Source organism: Momordica charantia (genome assembly GCF_013281855.1).
Source record: "Momordica charantia cultivar OHB3-1 chromosome 6 unlocalized genomic scaffold, Mcharantia_2.0 BLBB01000006.1, whole genome shotgun sequence".
NCBI classification, from domain to species: Eukaryota; Viridiplantae; Streptophyta; class Magnoliopsida; order Cucurbitales; family Cucurbitaceae; genus Momordica; species Momordica charantia.
Genome location: NW_028275164.1, coordinates 32,820,732 through 32,834,134, shown reverse-complemented (window position 1 = coordinate 32,834,134; position 13,403 = coordinate 32,820,732). Strand labels below are relative to the sequence as shown.

The following is a 13,403-nucleotide window of genomic DNA, read 5'->3' as shown; positions in this document are numbered from 1 at the left end:
TCGTTTTTCCTGCAAAACACACAACACAAATCAGTAGCAATTCGTTTCTTACAAAGATTTAATTTTAGGGGAATTATATCTTTTACAATCTTCCAACAAGCCAATCTTTATCTTAGGCACCACATTTGCATTCCAAAGTTGCTTCGGTTTGTAGATCTGCATTGGATGAAGAAGGGTTCTCTGCATTAACCCCTTCTTGTCCATCCCCAAATGATTTTGTCGTCCACATCACCTCTTGGAATATGAATTTGCAGTATTTGCTCGGTCTCGGTGGGTATAAAGTGAGCTCTTATTTCTCCAATCCCAAGTTCCCCTCTCAGCTTACAACCAAACAACATGATAATCTCATATATTATTTGGCGTGTAGATGAGTTTGAAATAATGACCCGTCCAAGTCATTCGAGCATGCCAATTGCCAACTCCAATTCAACATCTTTTTTCTTTTCTTTTTTAAATACAACAACATGTTGAAGTGAGAAGTATCTACCTCTCTACATCTACAACTCTAGAAATCTACAAGCATAAGATATTTTGTAGGGAAAAAAAAATCAAGAAAAAGAATGGACACGTGTCAGGTGGAGAGGTGGGTGTAGAGAGAGGAATGGAAAAGCAGTGGGTGAGGTTAGGAAATAAAAGATTGAACAGCAAACGTCCACTTGGCTTTGGGCGGACAATTGACCTTTCCAGCTGTGAGTGGCTAAAACCACCTCAACTGGGTCCCACCTCCTCCACGTGGCCACGTTACCTTTTTTTAATATTAAAGAGACAGCATACCAACAACAACAATTTTTTTGCCACTTCAAAAATTGAAAAGAAAAAAAAAATATATATATATTATTTTTTGAGATTCCTTTACCATTACACTTTGGATTTTTATGATTAGGGTTTGAGATTTTTCTCCCACTACATACTTTCTTTATTTCTCTTCCTTTTCATTGCACTCCCTTCAACTATGACTAGGCTTTTGCCATTTGTAATTTTCATTTTGTGTTAAAAGCATATGTTTTTTTAGAACTCGGTCAGGCACGGGTTGGATAAAGAATTATTCGTAGTAGTATTAAACGAAACCAATGATCAATATTATGTGTGATGTTTGTATGATATGAGCAGTTGAATTAATGGATTAATGTATTTCTATATAAATTTAGATTAAAAAATTGAAAATAATCGATAGTTACTACCTATACTAAAAAGGGTACGACTCTCTTTCTTTAATTTGTGAACAATTATTTACTAGGCAAATAAAAGAATTAACATCATTTTACGTTCCTTTTTCAATACTCTTTGGAACATCAATCATTAGGGCTCTGATTTTTTTTTTCTCCCACAAGCTTAATAACAATGCCTTCGATAAAATATTGCAAATATATTGATGAACCTTCAACCATTTGGCATTATTGTTATCTTAAAGGAGTTTTCCATCCGATCAAATTCTTTTTACCATTAAAATATATATATGTCAACTTCTAATTTTTTTTTAGTATAACAAGCAGAAGTGAGAATTCGAATTTATGGTCTCTTGATTAGAGACAGATGTCAATTACTATTGAACTAAGCTTATGTTGGCATATGTGAACTTAGAATTGCTTAACAAATTTTTATTCCAAAGAGATTATGATATGAATCATATAAAAAATGCTTTAAATTTGATCATTCTTGAACTTTCTTAGTATTTTTAGATCATATTTTATTTTGGTTTCTAAGCTTCCATAAATATTCATCTTGATTTCTATCATTGAATATTAGGTTACCTATTTTTAACTAATATCATACTCAATATATGTGCCTTTGGATAGAAGTTTATGTTGCCCTACAAAGTTTTAGTTAAATTTAATTGTAAACTTTGAAAACAAATGTCAAAGGTAATTTTAGAGAACTCAAATAACATCAATACAAAAATTTAGGACTAAAATATTATTTAAAAAAAAAAGTGAAGGAAAAATGCTGGGGGTAAATATGACAATTTTATGATGAAAATTATCATAGATTTGAAGCTTGTATTTTTTTTTCTTTCTTTTATAAAGTCGCCATCGTAATGCCTGCATTTTGACGTTGCTTGCAATATCATTATCACTTTAATTATTTTCGCGATCAAGTAAGTGAAAGAGAAATATAACAGAAGTCTCCCTCTATTAAAACTTAAAAAAAAATTAATTTTTAGCCTATCAACCGTGAGTAGTCCTAAGACGCCTTAGCATAGGACACAAAAATGAAAGAAGAAAATCCTCTATTTTAACGAAAAGATCATTCAAATTTTCATATTAAAATAAATACAGATGAATATTCTCTAAGGGGATTGACTTTTGATGCATTTGATGAACAAAAGAATCATTGATCAAAAGCTTTATATATAATGCTCATTGTTGGCATTACCTTTATTTTATTTTATTAACCAACTACCATTTAAAGTCAAATCTTCATTTTTTGTGATAATATATTATTGTTCATATTCATTTAAATGAATAAATAAATGTACATCATATTATATAACTACGGGAGGTTGTGACTTTTTCTTAATTCGTGGGCATTTTTCTACTACTATAGAATATATAATTTTTATATGTATTAAGTGAATATAATATTTCCAAGAATATATACTTAGTCGAAGATCGATGGAGACGAGAAAATACATATTTTTATGTCGTGTTAGAATTTATTATATTAAATTAAAGTTATTAAAAGTAAATGAGTATTTTGTTGAGATTATTCACATATACATGTCCATTGCGGTAGTTTTGAAAAACTATCATACTTTTAAGAGAATAATGTACGTAGATAGGAAACTTGATAAATTTTTAATCATGTAAGTAAAATTTTAGTTGCCAAAAAACAAAGTAAAATGGTAAAAAGTAGGTTAATGTTGAGATGATGATAATTACAATACAAGGCTAAAAAAAAAAAAGAAGTTGAGACATTGATATGAAAATGATCGTCGAATATATGTTTTATATTATTTTTCTAATTAAAAAATTTGCATTTTTATTTATTCTTTCTTCATCTAATTAATTTGAAAATATAACACAAATTATACCCACATGAAAAGGGTAAATCACTTTTCTACTTTTTTTTTCTTTACGGTTTTTAAAAAATTTATCCAATCAAACAAAAATTTAAGGTTAAAGAATTTTATTTTTATTTATTTTTAACTATATCTAAACATGATTTCTAAACATACCCTCTAACTTGTTTTTAGAAGCTCACCTAAACCAAATTTCCATTTCTTACCTTCTTTTCACCTAATCTTTGCCTACCAACACCTCTCTCTTATGAAATAACTTCCTTTTTTTTTCCCTTTTTTTTAAAACCTACATGAACAATAAAGAGTGATGCAAAGTCAAATAATAGGAAAAAAATTCATGAAAAATTCCTTCAATCAAGCCATTGATTTTCAACTTTTTCATTACATAATAATTTCCACGAGAATATTTGAATCTAAAGCCTTTTTTTTAGTTCGAATAATATATTCGAATACTGACTATTTTATTGAATGATATTGAACATAGCTCAATGAGTTAAGACACCTATACTAAAAATTCACGTGTTCAAATTCTCCACCACTATATGTTATACTAAAAATTAAAAATATATGTTGAAGTTCGTCATTTGAATCTAAAGCTTTAATGAAGTTTTTATATAAAACATTTCACCTTCTTTCAAATATTGAAAGCTGTTGAGCTTCCTATTAAGAAAGTTATAAATAAGATTCAAACAAGTTCAAATACATTATCTCATTGTACATATTTAATGTGTTGAATATAATTGTTTCTCATTTTGCTTTTATTTAAGTTTGATAGAATAAAATCCCAATCTTTAAAAATGTCCTCAAATGTACTAAGTTACCCTCGTGGGTTTGCAACCGCACCCTATGAGGGAGGGAGATGGAGAGAATCAGGAAGATGAAGAATAAAAGTAAAATGGAAAGAAATTAAAGAATAAGAGAGAATACAACAAAAAGAGCTAGCGAGAGCGAACACCTAAGACATCGATAGAAAATACAAAGACGAATTTCGAGCAAACTCACAATGTCATGGTTGAAAATATATGTTAATTACCGTTAAGCTATATTCGTTTTGACGAATGTATGAACGATGATTGCTCCAAAAAATACAGGGAAACTATCTTCTATTGGATAAAGTTAAATTATATTCTTATTTTTTATTACTTAATTAACTTTTAAATGTTTTTTTATAATTTAAAATAAAACTACCAACTTTCACATACATGGCATAGGTTTCATATTAATACATTAAAAAGTTTTTAATTTGTGTGTCTTTGTGTATGAGCTGATGTAATACTTCTTGTTTTTTAAGTTCAAATGAGTATTTTGAACTAAATCCATGGCGTGTAAAGAAATTATAAATATCTTAACTAGTTGAAAGTTATGTTAACGCTGACTTTTGACATTGTTTTTTTTTTTTTTGAATAAGACTTTTGACATTGTTAAGGCTTACTTGAGTATCACTCCACTAGTTACGACACTTATTTCCAACTAAAGTCATGAGTTTGAATCCCCACATTCATATGTTGTACTTAAAAAAAAACTATGTTGAGGTTTGGGCCTATAATGAGAAACTTTTTTTAATAATAATGTAATTTTAAAAAATGACATGAATCGAGTAGATTTGAAAGTAATTCCAAATGTAGGATATAGCTAAATCGAATATATTAGATGCTATTTAGGTGGAACGTGTACGTTAGACACAATTTTTGATTAAAGAGTACCCCAAATTACATTAGACGCAATTTTCTCTTTCATTTCATTTTAGTTCTCTTATGGATTTAATCCAATTTCATTATCTTCCTTTCCCTTTTAGTTTTTACTGTTTTTAGAGAAAGAGGAGTAACATTTTATTCTTCATGCATGCAATTTTTTACGTCGTATGCGATTTCATCTTTTTCCTTCCATACTTAAAATGTGCGCGGCTATTAACTTTCCACTACAATAATTTTGTCCATAATTTTCCTAGTTGAAAGATAATCTATCTTTGACATTTAAAAAAAAATTACATTATTCATGAAATTTACCTATAATATAGAGGTAATTTTAGACCACTGAGAAAAGATAAAATGGTTGAGGATTAAATAGAAATATGCATAAAAAGAAAGGACCATTCTGTAAATTTGGCAAGTAGCATAGAGTCAAAAAACAAAAGGACCTAAGAGTCAGAAAAATGAAATTTGAAGGGTATTATTGGCATTTAAGAAAAATGTCATTTTCAGAGACATTGCCCGAAAATCCCATCTCCAACCCCACATTTCCGCGTCTCTCTTCTCTTCTCTTCTCTCTCTCCCAATCAAATCACTGCAAATACTGTGGGTATCTCTCCTTCACCTCCTCTCTATCTCTCTCTCTCTAGAAACTCTCTCTCCCTAGAAACTCTCGCTGGGAATTTTCCCCGCCATTCGATCGACCATGCTTCCATAGATAACTTCAAGGAAACAGGAAGATTTTGTGAAATGGGGTTGCAGGATTGTCCGGTGTCGGATCCCCTCCGCTCGATCTGTCACTGACACTAAATGTACCACCTGTGAGCTCTGTGGTCCCTTCATTTTTCCTAATTTTCATCGTCATTGTAGTTTTCTTGTGAGAGACATGTTTCTAATTGCGCTCAATTTGCTTTGCTGTATGCTGGATTTGTGTTTTGCGGCTTGCTCTAGGTTTGTGGAAGAGGGAAATTTAGATGGGTTTTGGCTGTGCTTTTTGAATGATTCTGTGAATTTGCGTTTCTGGGGGTCGATTGGATTCTCAAATAGACTCTATGTTGTACATTCTTTCATTTTGGGTTAGTTTTGTTTATTCTTGTGTATTTGTAAATTGTGCAGCTGAATAGGTATCTGAAGATTTAGATCAGCGAGTGGGAATAATTCTTTTAACAGGTAGTTTGTGTGTGTGTAGTTGTTCGAGGTGTAGGAATAATTTGTGGTCTGGTCAAGATTTTTGGTTATTCCGTTTTGGCATATAAAAAATCTTTATGGTCTGTGGTGTAAGGTTAAGAGACTTATTGAATTTATTTGGACGATCAGGAATTTGGACTGTGCTCTTGGAAATGCCGAAACATAGGATGAAATGAGTCAGACAGAAGTATCAAGGATAAAGCCCCCTCTTGTTCCACTTGCAACTTTGATCGGTCGTGAGCTGAGGAACGAGAAGGTAGAGAAACCTTTTGTGAAGTATGGACAGGCTGCTTTGGCAAAGAAAGGAGAGGACTACTTTCTGATAAAACTCGATTGCCAGCGTATACCTGGAAACCCATCAACTTCATTTTCTGTCTTTGCGGTACTGTTTCCTTTCATACATGATTGTGCTCTTGGTTACCAGATAGTTTGGTTACTTCTCTTGGTACATGAATTCTATGATTAGTGAAAGGATTGGGAAAATAGGGTGATTACAAGTCGTAGTCGTAGAAGGGATAAATTCCATCTCAAATGGGATTAGTGTCTGTTGTTGCTTTAATTATATGGAGGTCATTTCATGAGAATGCAGAGAGGTTGATTGAACCTTCTATTTGCAGATTTTTGATGGGCATAATGGCATATCAGCTGCTATCTTTGCAAAGGAACACCTACTGGGTAATGTTCTAAGTGCGATTCCTCATGGGGCCAGTCGAGAAGAATGGCTCCAAGCCCTTCCTCGGGCACTAGTTGCTGGTTTCGTTAAAACCGACATAGAGTTTCAGCAGAAAGGTTTTAGCACGTTTTCTATTCCATATTGTCCTTTTTCTTGAATACTACATGTCATTGTTCGCCGTGTCCTTATGTCACATTTTATCTTAATCAATCACAGGGGAAACTTCTGGGACCACCGTTACATTTGTTGTGATTGATGGGTGGACTGTTACTGTTGCATCCGTGGGAGATTCACGGTGCATATTAGACACCCAAGGAGGTGTGGTTTCTCTATTGACAGTTGATCATAGACTGGAGGAAAATGAGGAAGAGAGGGAACGGGTGACTGCAAGTGGTGGTGAAGTAGGGAGGCTCAACGTTTTTGGCGGAAATGAGGTATAATTTTAGTCATTCATGATGAGGTATTTTGAGTATTTTAATCACTTTATCGTTGCCCTCTACCCTTTTGCAACTACCGTTCACAGGTCGGTCCTCTCCGCTGCTGGCCCGGTGGCTTATGTCTTTCTAGGTCCATTGGGGATACAGATGTAGGAGAATATATTGTCCCGATACCGCATGTTAAGCAAGTGAAGGTGACTTTTCAATCTATCAATAATTGTTTGACAACTTATTTGGAATATACCTTGACCACTCTGCTATCTTTTTCTTCTGGGTTATACAGCTTTCAAATGCTGGCGGGAGACTAATAATTGCTTCTGATGGTATATGGGACGCTTTATCTTCTGATATGGCCGCAAAGTCTTGTCGAGGTTTACCTGCCGAGCTTGCTGCTAAGCTGGTTGTGAAGGTGGGTTTCAACTGTGGCCACAAGTTGGTAATTTGTAGCTCATTACTACTTCTACCATCAAGGCTTAGAAAAACATTGATGAGAATCAAAAACTAAAGAATAGGTTTGATCCTATTATTGGTTGTAATTATGAATCTATGATGTTGAAAATGATCTTCAAAATACTTATTTAAGAAATTTGCGTTTCTTCTTTAAGGGAAAAAAAAAAAGGTCTCAAGCCATTTCTAGCCTTTTAAAACATTGATAGAAGGTACGTTTCTTTTCAAGCCTGTCAATATTTTGATTTGTCCACATTTTGTAGGAGGCTTTGCGGTCAAGGGGGTTGAAGGATGATACAACTTGCTTAGTTGTAGATATTATCCCATCCGAGCAACCTATATTGTTACCACCAACTCCAAGGAAGAAACAAAATGTGCTCACCTCACTCTTTGGGAAGAAACGTCAAAACTCTTTGGGCAAATCTGCAAATAAACTTTCTGCTGTTGGAGTTGTGGAGGAATTGTTTGAAGAAGGCTCTGCCATGCTTGCTGAAAGGTACGATTGATGCTTATCTTTAGAGGGCTTAAAGTAGGCTAGTAACAACATCTTGTTATTTAGCCAATTGGTCTTTGAAATAAAGTTTTCTTCTTTCTTTTGGTTCACTAGTTTATTTCTTTTTGTTTTTGAAGCATGGAATGATGTCTGAAGACAGTTTACTAGGATCCTTTTCATCATTTGCGATACATCATACTTCAATTAACCAGATATCATAGATTCTGTTTTCTTGTTTCACATGGAGTGCAACTTGTTATATTGATAGAAAAATTGCTCTTATGATCGTTTCCTGAGATTATTTTCTTCATTCACTAGACACAACCTTTGATTTTCTTCATTGTTGAGAAATTGCTCTTAATTCTTCCTTGTTATATCAGTAGAAAAACAGCTCTATTCTGCAGTAATAGTGCAAAATTCCATCTGAAAGTGACTTGAAACATGTTGACTTATTCCTGACTCTCTCCCCTCTGAATGGAAATGCAGGCTAGGCAAAGATTTTCCTTCAGATCCAAACTCAGGGATCTTCAAATGTGCAGTCTGTCAAGTGGATCAACCCCCAAATGAAAGTTTGTCTATGAACTCGGGGCCCTTCTTTTCACCATCGTCGAAGCCTTGGGAAGGTCCGTTCCTCTGCACAACTTGCCGAAGAAAGAAAGACGCCATGGAAGGAAAAAGGCCAACAAAACCTACAATAACCGTTTAGTAATTTATCCCATAACATAGTTATATGTCGATAACTCCATATAATTTTTTTTCCTCATCTGGCAGTGTGAGCATGCTTGTTTTTTTGGCTTTCCCTGTGGTGATTGTTATAGCTGCGTGTAAGAAAAATGAGGTTGAGATTAAAAAAGAAGTTAGTAGAAGAGATGTTTTGGAGACTTCTAAAAAGCTTGCTTTGATTTGGTTTCTTGCTCAGCTGTTGGACTGACTGACTGACTGACAAGACACACAAACAATGGATATCAGACAGAGTGTCTTTGATAGTTTGATTGCTAACAACTTTAATTTTTAGAGTAAATTGGTGATTGTCCCATTGTCTTGCCATTCTGTCATATCCACTTCTAGTTTGCTTATTACTATGGTTCAAGATTGTTTATGCCATTTTCCCTTAACGTTTCTTAAACTGTGTTTATAAAAATTTCGGTAGCTCTTCACAGTTTTGAACCGGACTTTGAAAAGGCCTTATGGGATTCAAGCAGTAACAGACAATCAAATAGTCTATTTAAAGTCTGCCTAAATCTGTGGATTTGAAATTTTTATGCGTTCATACCTTTTTGAGGAGAAATGCATTTGAAAAAAAAAATCATTAAATGAAGCCGTCACAATATGACTCTTCTGTTGGATGCATATTTGAAATTTACAAGTCCCTAATAATTATGGGATACACATTCAAAATAGGTCTTGTAATTTTCTTTCATCCCTTCAACGTGCAAAGCTAACTGCATGGAGACTTAAGACATCAGCAAAGGTAGCTCTAATGAACCTATAATTTTCCTCGCCAATCTAACACTAAACTAGAATCTCAAAAAAAATAGCGTTTAAACAATTACAAGAGTGGATTACGGCGCTTCAGTATAGCTCAATCTTTGAATAGGAAGCAGCATCATCTTTCGGGGCTCAAATTACAAAGAAACACAAGCTTTTTGATTGAGACTTTTGATAATGTGTAGATCTTTGTCTCGTTCTAAAACAACCCTTCTTCTGTCAGTTACAACCCATTCAAAAAAAAAAAAAAAAAAACACACATCAGACTGCGAGAAAGAATGAAAAAGTAGCCATGCAATGCATTATTACCATGTTGAGTAATCATGTTACCAAAATTTTCAGGAAAACTTACTCAAATCGTCCAAAGAAATATTGCTGGCACTTTCTGCAGGTTTTAAAAGGCGAATCTTCCCTGCAGATACGAAGAATGGCAGTTAAAAGGAGTCGATAATAAAATCCTTTACAGATCAAACTTGAACTAACATGTAGCATAACTGTCATCTGTGCATGGTTGTAAATACTTTTCTGTCATACTGTACTAAGATTTGGTTAAATTATCATTTTAGTCCTTTTAAACTAATTTCAATTTAGTCCCTAATTTTAAACTTTTTAACTTGGTCCCAATGGTTATGGTTAGGCTAAGTCTTACAAAACATCTCTAAACTTACCAAATCTTACCATTTTCTTACTTGATACAATCTCAATCACATCCAGAGAAAACATGTTCGTAAAAAAATTGTCAACTTTTTGTGATACTAGAGAAGTTTCAAAAGAATTAAAAAAAAAAATCATAAGGACCAAATCGAAACTTTTTAAATTATAGACGAAACTGATACCAAATACTAATCTTAGAAACTAGAATAGAAATTTCCTAAAAATAATGATAGGCTTCTCCTTTATATGCATAAAAAGACCATAAATGTTGTTGGATGAAGACTCTTCATATTAAGTTGACGTGTTCAACTAATTTCAGATAAATGTTGAAAGAAGGAAATCCAAAGATAGTATGTGTTGCAATACCATCGCGTCGAACACATATTTCTGGAACATTTTTTACTTCACCGTTGATGCTGTCATTGTACACTCTGGTCTCAATGTCGCCCTCAACATAAACCGATGCGCTGACAGCCCACCAAGAATCAGTGAAATTGTATAGACAAACTACGTTTTATGAGAAGTTGAGGTCATACTCTTTAACAAGTTGTTGAACTGCATAAGCACCAAGTGGTTCATTATGCACAGCAATACGATGCCACTGAGCAGGCTTTGGCAGATCCTTTGCTTCAACAATTCGTTGGTCAAACATTCCTCCTGTTCCAACTGTAAAGATAGTTATCGTGCGCCCGTTTCTCAAGATCTTCTGTACAGGGGCTTGCCCCACCCTTCCACAAATTATTGCCTGTCACCATTGATTATACTTTTAAACAGAAGAATAACAGGTTTGAAGAAACAATATCCTTGGTTTTCACATAATCTTATCACCTGAATCAAAGATAACTGCTTTTGCTTAGTTAAGGTGGGACTTTTACCTAAGATTGTGATATAACCCTCCAATGGAGACATTCTATTGATTGCCAAAAGAGAGGACAACCAGAACTCCACAAACATTCAGAGGTCTGGTTCTCTCCCTAACTCACTCTAATTGTTGCCTATCTTCTCTCTCATTTACAATGCTTATAAATCACTATCATAACTGTCTAACCGTGAAGTCTTAAAATATATGCACCTATATGAACTCCTACTCACTTACATCATACTTACAACCTCTAGCCACGTAAAATTCTCATTCTTCCCCATAAGAATCTCTCAATTATCCCCTACATCCTCTTCTTTTATTCTTTCTACAAGCGGTTTCCCTTCTTATCAATGCCCCCTAAAACTGATTAACGAAAGAGGGGCATGGTACATCTCTAAGAACGCAAAATATGGATCCTTTTGTTTTTTTGATAGGTTGTAAATTTGACCCAAGTAAAACAGTCACAAGAATAGATTACAGATATAAGATTCCACTTCTTGGGTCAAATTACCAGCAACCAGAATTCAAATCTCAGCTTCTAAAAATGGAACGCATCTGAGAACAAAGATCAAATACCTTATGTACACCTCGAAATCCCCAACCTCGCCTGGGATCCACACCTTGGGGCTGTAATTCTACTTTGTCATCGAACATATCATCATATTCTTCTTCTTCTCTATTGTTCTTCTCAACATCATTGTCACTTTCAGAAACACCGGTAGAGAACCACAACTTTGAGCTTGTTTGCCTACTTGCCACTACAACGAAACGTTCAATAATTACCCAAGTCATCCCTCCAGCACAAAGGTTACAGTTACGATAAACCCAATACACAAATCAGTCAAGTTCTAGCCAGCCTCTCAAATTTCATAATAAAATAAAGTTCGCCCCCCACGTATTTGATAAAAGTCCACTTCGAAAATCAAATTGTGGAAAGCACAAAAGCTGCGTTCAAATATCTAACCACATTTTCTACACTTGACCATCGAAATGCATGGGAAACTCCTTCATCTCTCAACCAAAAAAGCAATTCAAACAACAGAAAGAACATACGCCTTAAACAACAAAATATAATCACAGAGAGGGAGAGAGAGTACCAAATGAAGACGCGGGAAAAGTTGAAGAAGGAATTCTGAAATGCTTGGCGAATCTCAGTGCGACTGAATTCATGTTCGTCGAGAGAGCGCAGAAATGGAAGGGACGATGCGATGCGATCAGGGTAGAAGGAGGGTTTTAGCCTTAAATAAAAAGAACAATTTTTATTACAATTACAAGCATCAAATTAACCTATGAGTTCAACAATTTTTTTTTTTTTTTGACAAATTGATATCAGTATTAATGTGTGTTTAGGAGTGATAGTGGAAATAGAAATTTTCAAAAAAGAAATAGATTTAAGTAGAATTATTTTCCAAAATCATCATTCATAGTTTAAAAATTAATCTAAAGTGATTTTAAATTTTTCTAAAATCAATTTTCCAATTTACAAAACATTATTAATAGAAAGGAAAGTGATTTTTAACCATGCCAAAATCACTCTCAAACATACGTTTAATTGAGCATCATTTAAGCTATATTTTAACAAGATTTTATATGGGAAATTGACACCAATAACTTTCCAAAGTTTTTGGAATGCTTTTTAATTGTGCCCAATAACCCACTTTAATATTTAATTGAATTAAAATTGAAAGGATTGTTACCTCTCTGTTCAAAAATCAAGTCGTTGATCCTTTTGTCTTCTCCTTCAAATTTCTTCTATGTTAATTTTTGTTATTTTCCATTGATTTGAATGTTAGGGTTTTGATTTTCATTGCTGTTGGGTGGTTGAATGTTAGGTTTTTTCGTCGATTCCATTTTCCGGTGTTTTTTTGGATGAACGAAAACATGAATAACATTGCATCGATTTAGGTTTCGTTTCTCTTGTATTTCATTTTTCAAAAATAAGAAAACTGTTTACTCTTTGTTTCGTTCATTGCTTTTGGTTCTTTAGTGTATTTTCTATGAAATTTAACTATGTGGTCTCTGTGTGTGAGGTTTGTTTGAGAAATATTTGTGGTGGAGGTTGAAGAAGAAGGGTGAACTCAGGCAAAGTGGGATGGATCTCGTGCGAGGTTAAAGAAATCCAAACCTGGCTCGAGGTTTCTAAGCCTCTGTCCAATTTCTCGGGAACGACCTCGGTCGAGGTTGGCCCGAGGGAATTCAAATACACACAACCTCGTGCGACATTTGTGCTTTTTGTTATTTTTCTCGGGTTCGACCTCGGGCGAGGTCGAGCCCCAGGTATTCGGAAGAGGCTGAAGGTAACCTCGAGTTTGAGCCTCGAGGCTCGACCTCTTCAAATACCTCGGGCTCAACCTTGCAGTTAACCTCGAGGTTGAGCTCGAGGTTGAACATATTTCGAATACCTCAAGCTCAAACTCGACTAAGGTTGTCTCGGGAAATTTTCCAGAGCGTCCA

The 13,403-nt window shown here is 34.1% G+C and overlaps 2 protein-coding genes across 6 annotated transcripts; one reads left to right on the top strand and one right to left on the bottom strand.

The window, feature by feature from the left end:
• Positions 1-5,280: 5,280 nt before the first annotated feature.
• LOC111007796 (Protein phosphatase 2C family protein) lies at positions 5,281-8,992 on the top strand. Of its 5 annotated transcripts, none has more exons than XM_022280283.2 (9): positions 5,281-5,519; positions 5,824-5,877; positions 6,025-6,277; positions 6,513-6,684; positions 6,785-7,002; positions 7,092-7,199; positions 7,289-7,414; positions 7,716-7,948; positions 8,432-8,992. In XM_022280283.2, exons 3-9 carry the CDS (start codon positions 6,068-6,070, stop codon positions 8,649-8,651), a joined length of 1,287 nt encoding a protein of 428 aa, XP_022135975.1. In that variant the 5' UTR covers positions 5,281-5,519; positions 5,824-5,877; positions 6,025-6,067; the 3' UTR covers positions 8,652-8,992. The 5 variants fall into 5 exon arrangements, with proteins under 5 accessions (XP_022135975.1, XP_022135973.1, XP_022135977.1 ...); XM_022280281.2 differs by having other exon boundaries at positions 5,281-5,528; XM_022280282.2 differs by lacking the exon at positions 5,281-5,519 and adding an exon at positions 5,641-5,658.
• A 262-nt stretch (positions 8,993-9,254) lies between these two features.
• MTSSB (mitochondrially targeted single-stranded DNA binding protein) lies at positions 9,255-12,206 on the bottom strand. The gene is made up of 6 exons (XM_022279948.2): positions 12,047-12,206; positions 11,526-11,707; positions 10,624-10,832; positions 10,454-10,554; positions 9,786-9,845; positions 9,255-9,649 (listed from the first exon to the last, which is right to left on the bottom strand). The coding sequence occupies exons 1-6, from the start codon at positions 12,117-12,119 to the stop codon at positions 9,633-9,635; spliced, it is 642 nt and encodes a 213-aa protein (XP_022135640.1). The 5' UTR covers positions 12,120-12,206; the 3' UTR covers positions 9,255-9,632.
• Positions 12,207-13,403: the final 1,197 nt, after the last annotated feature.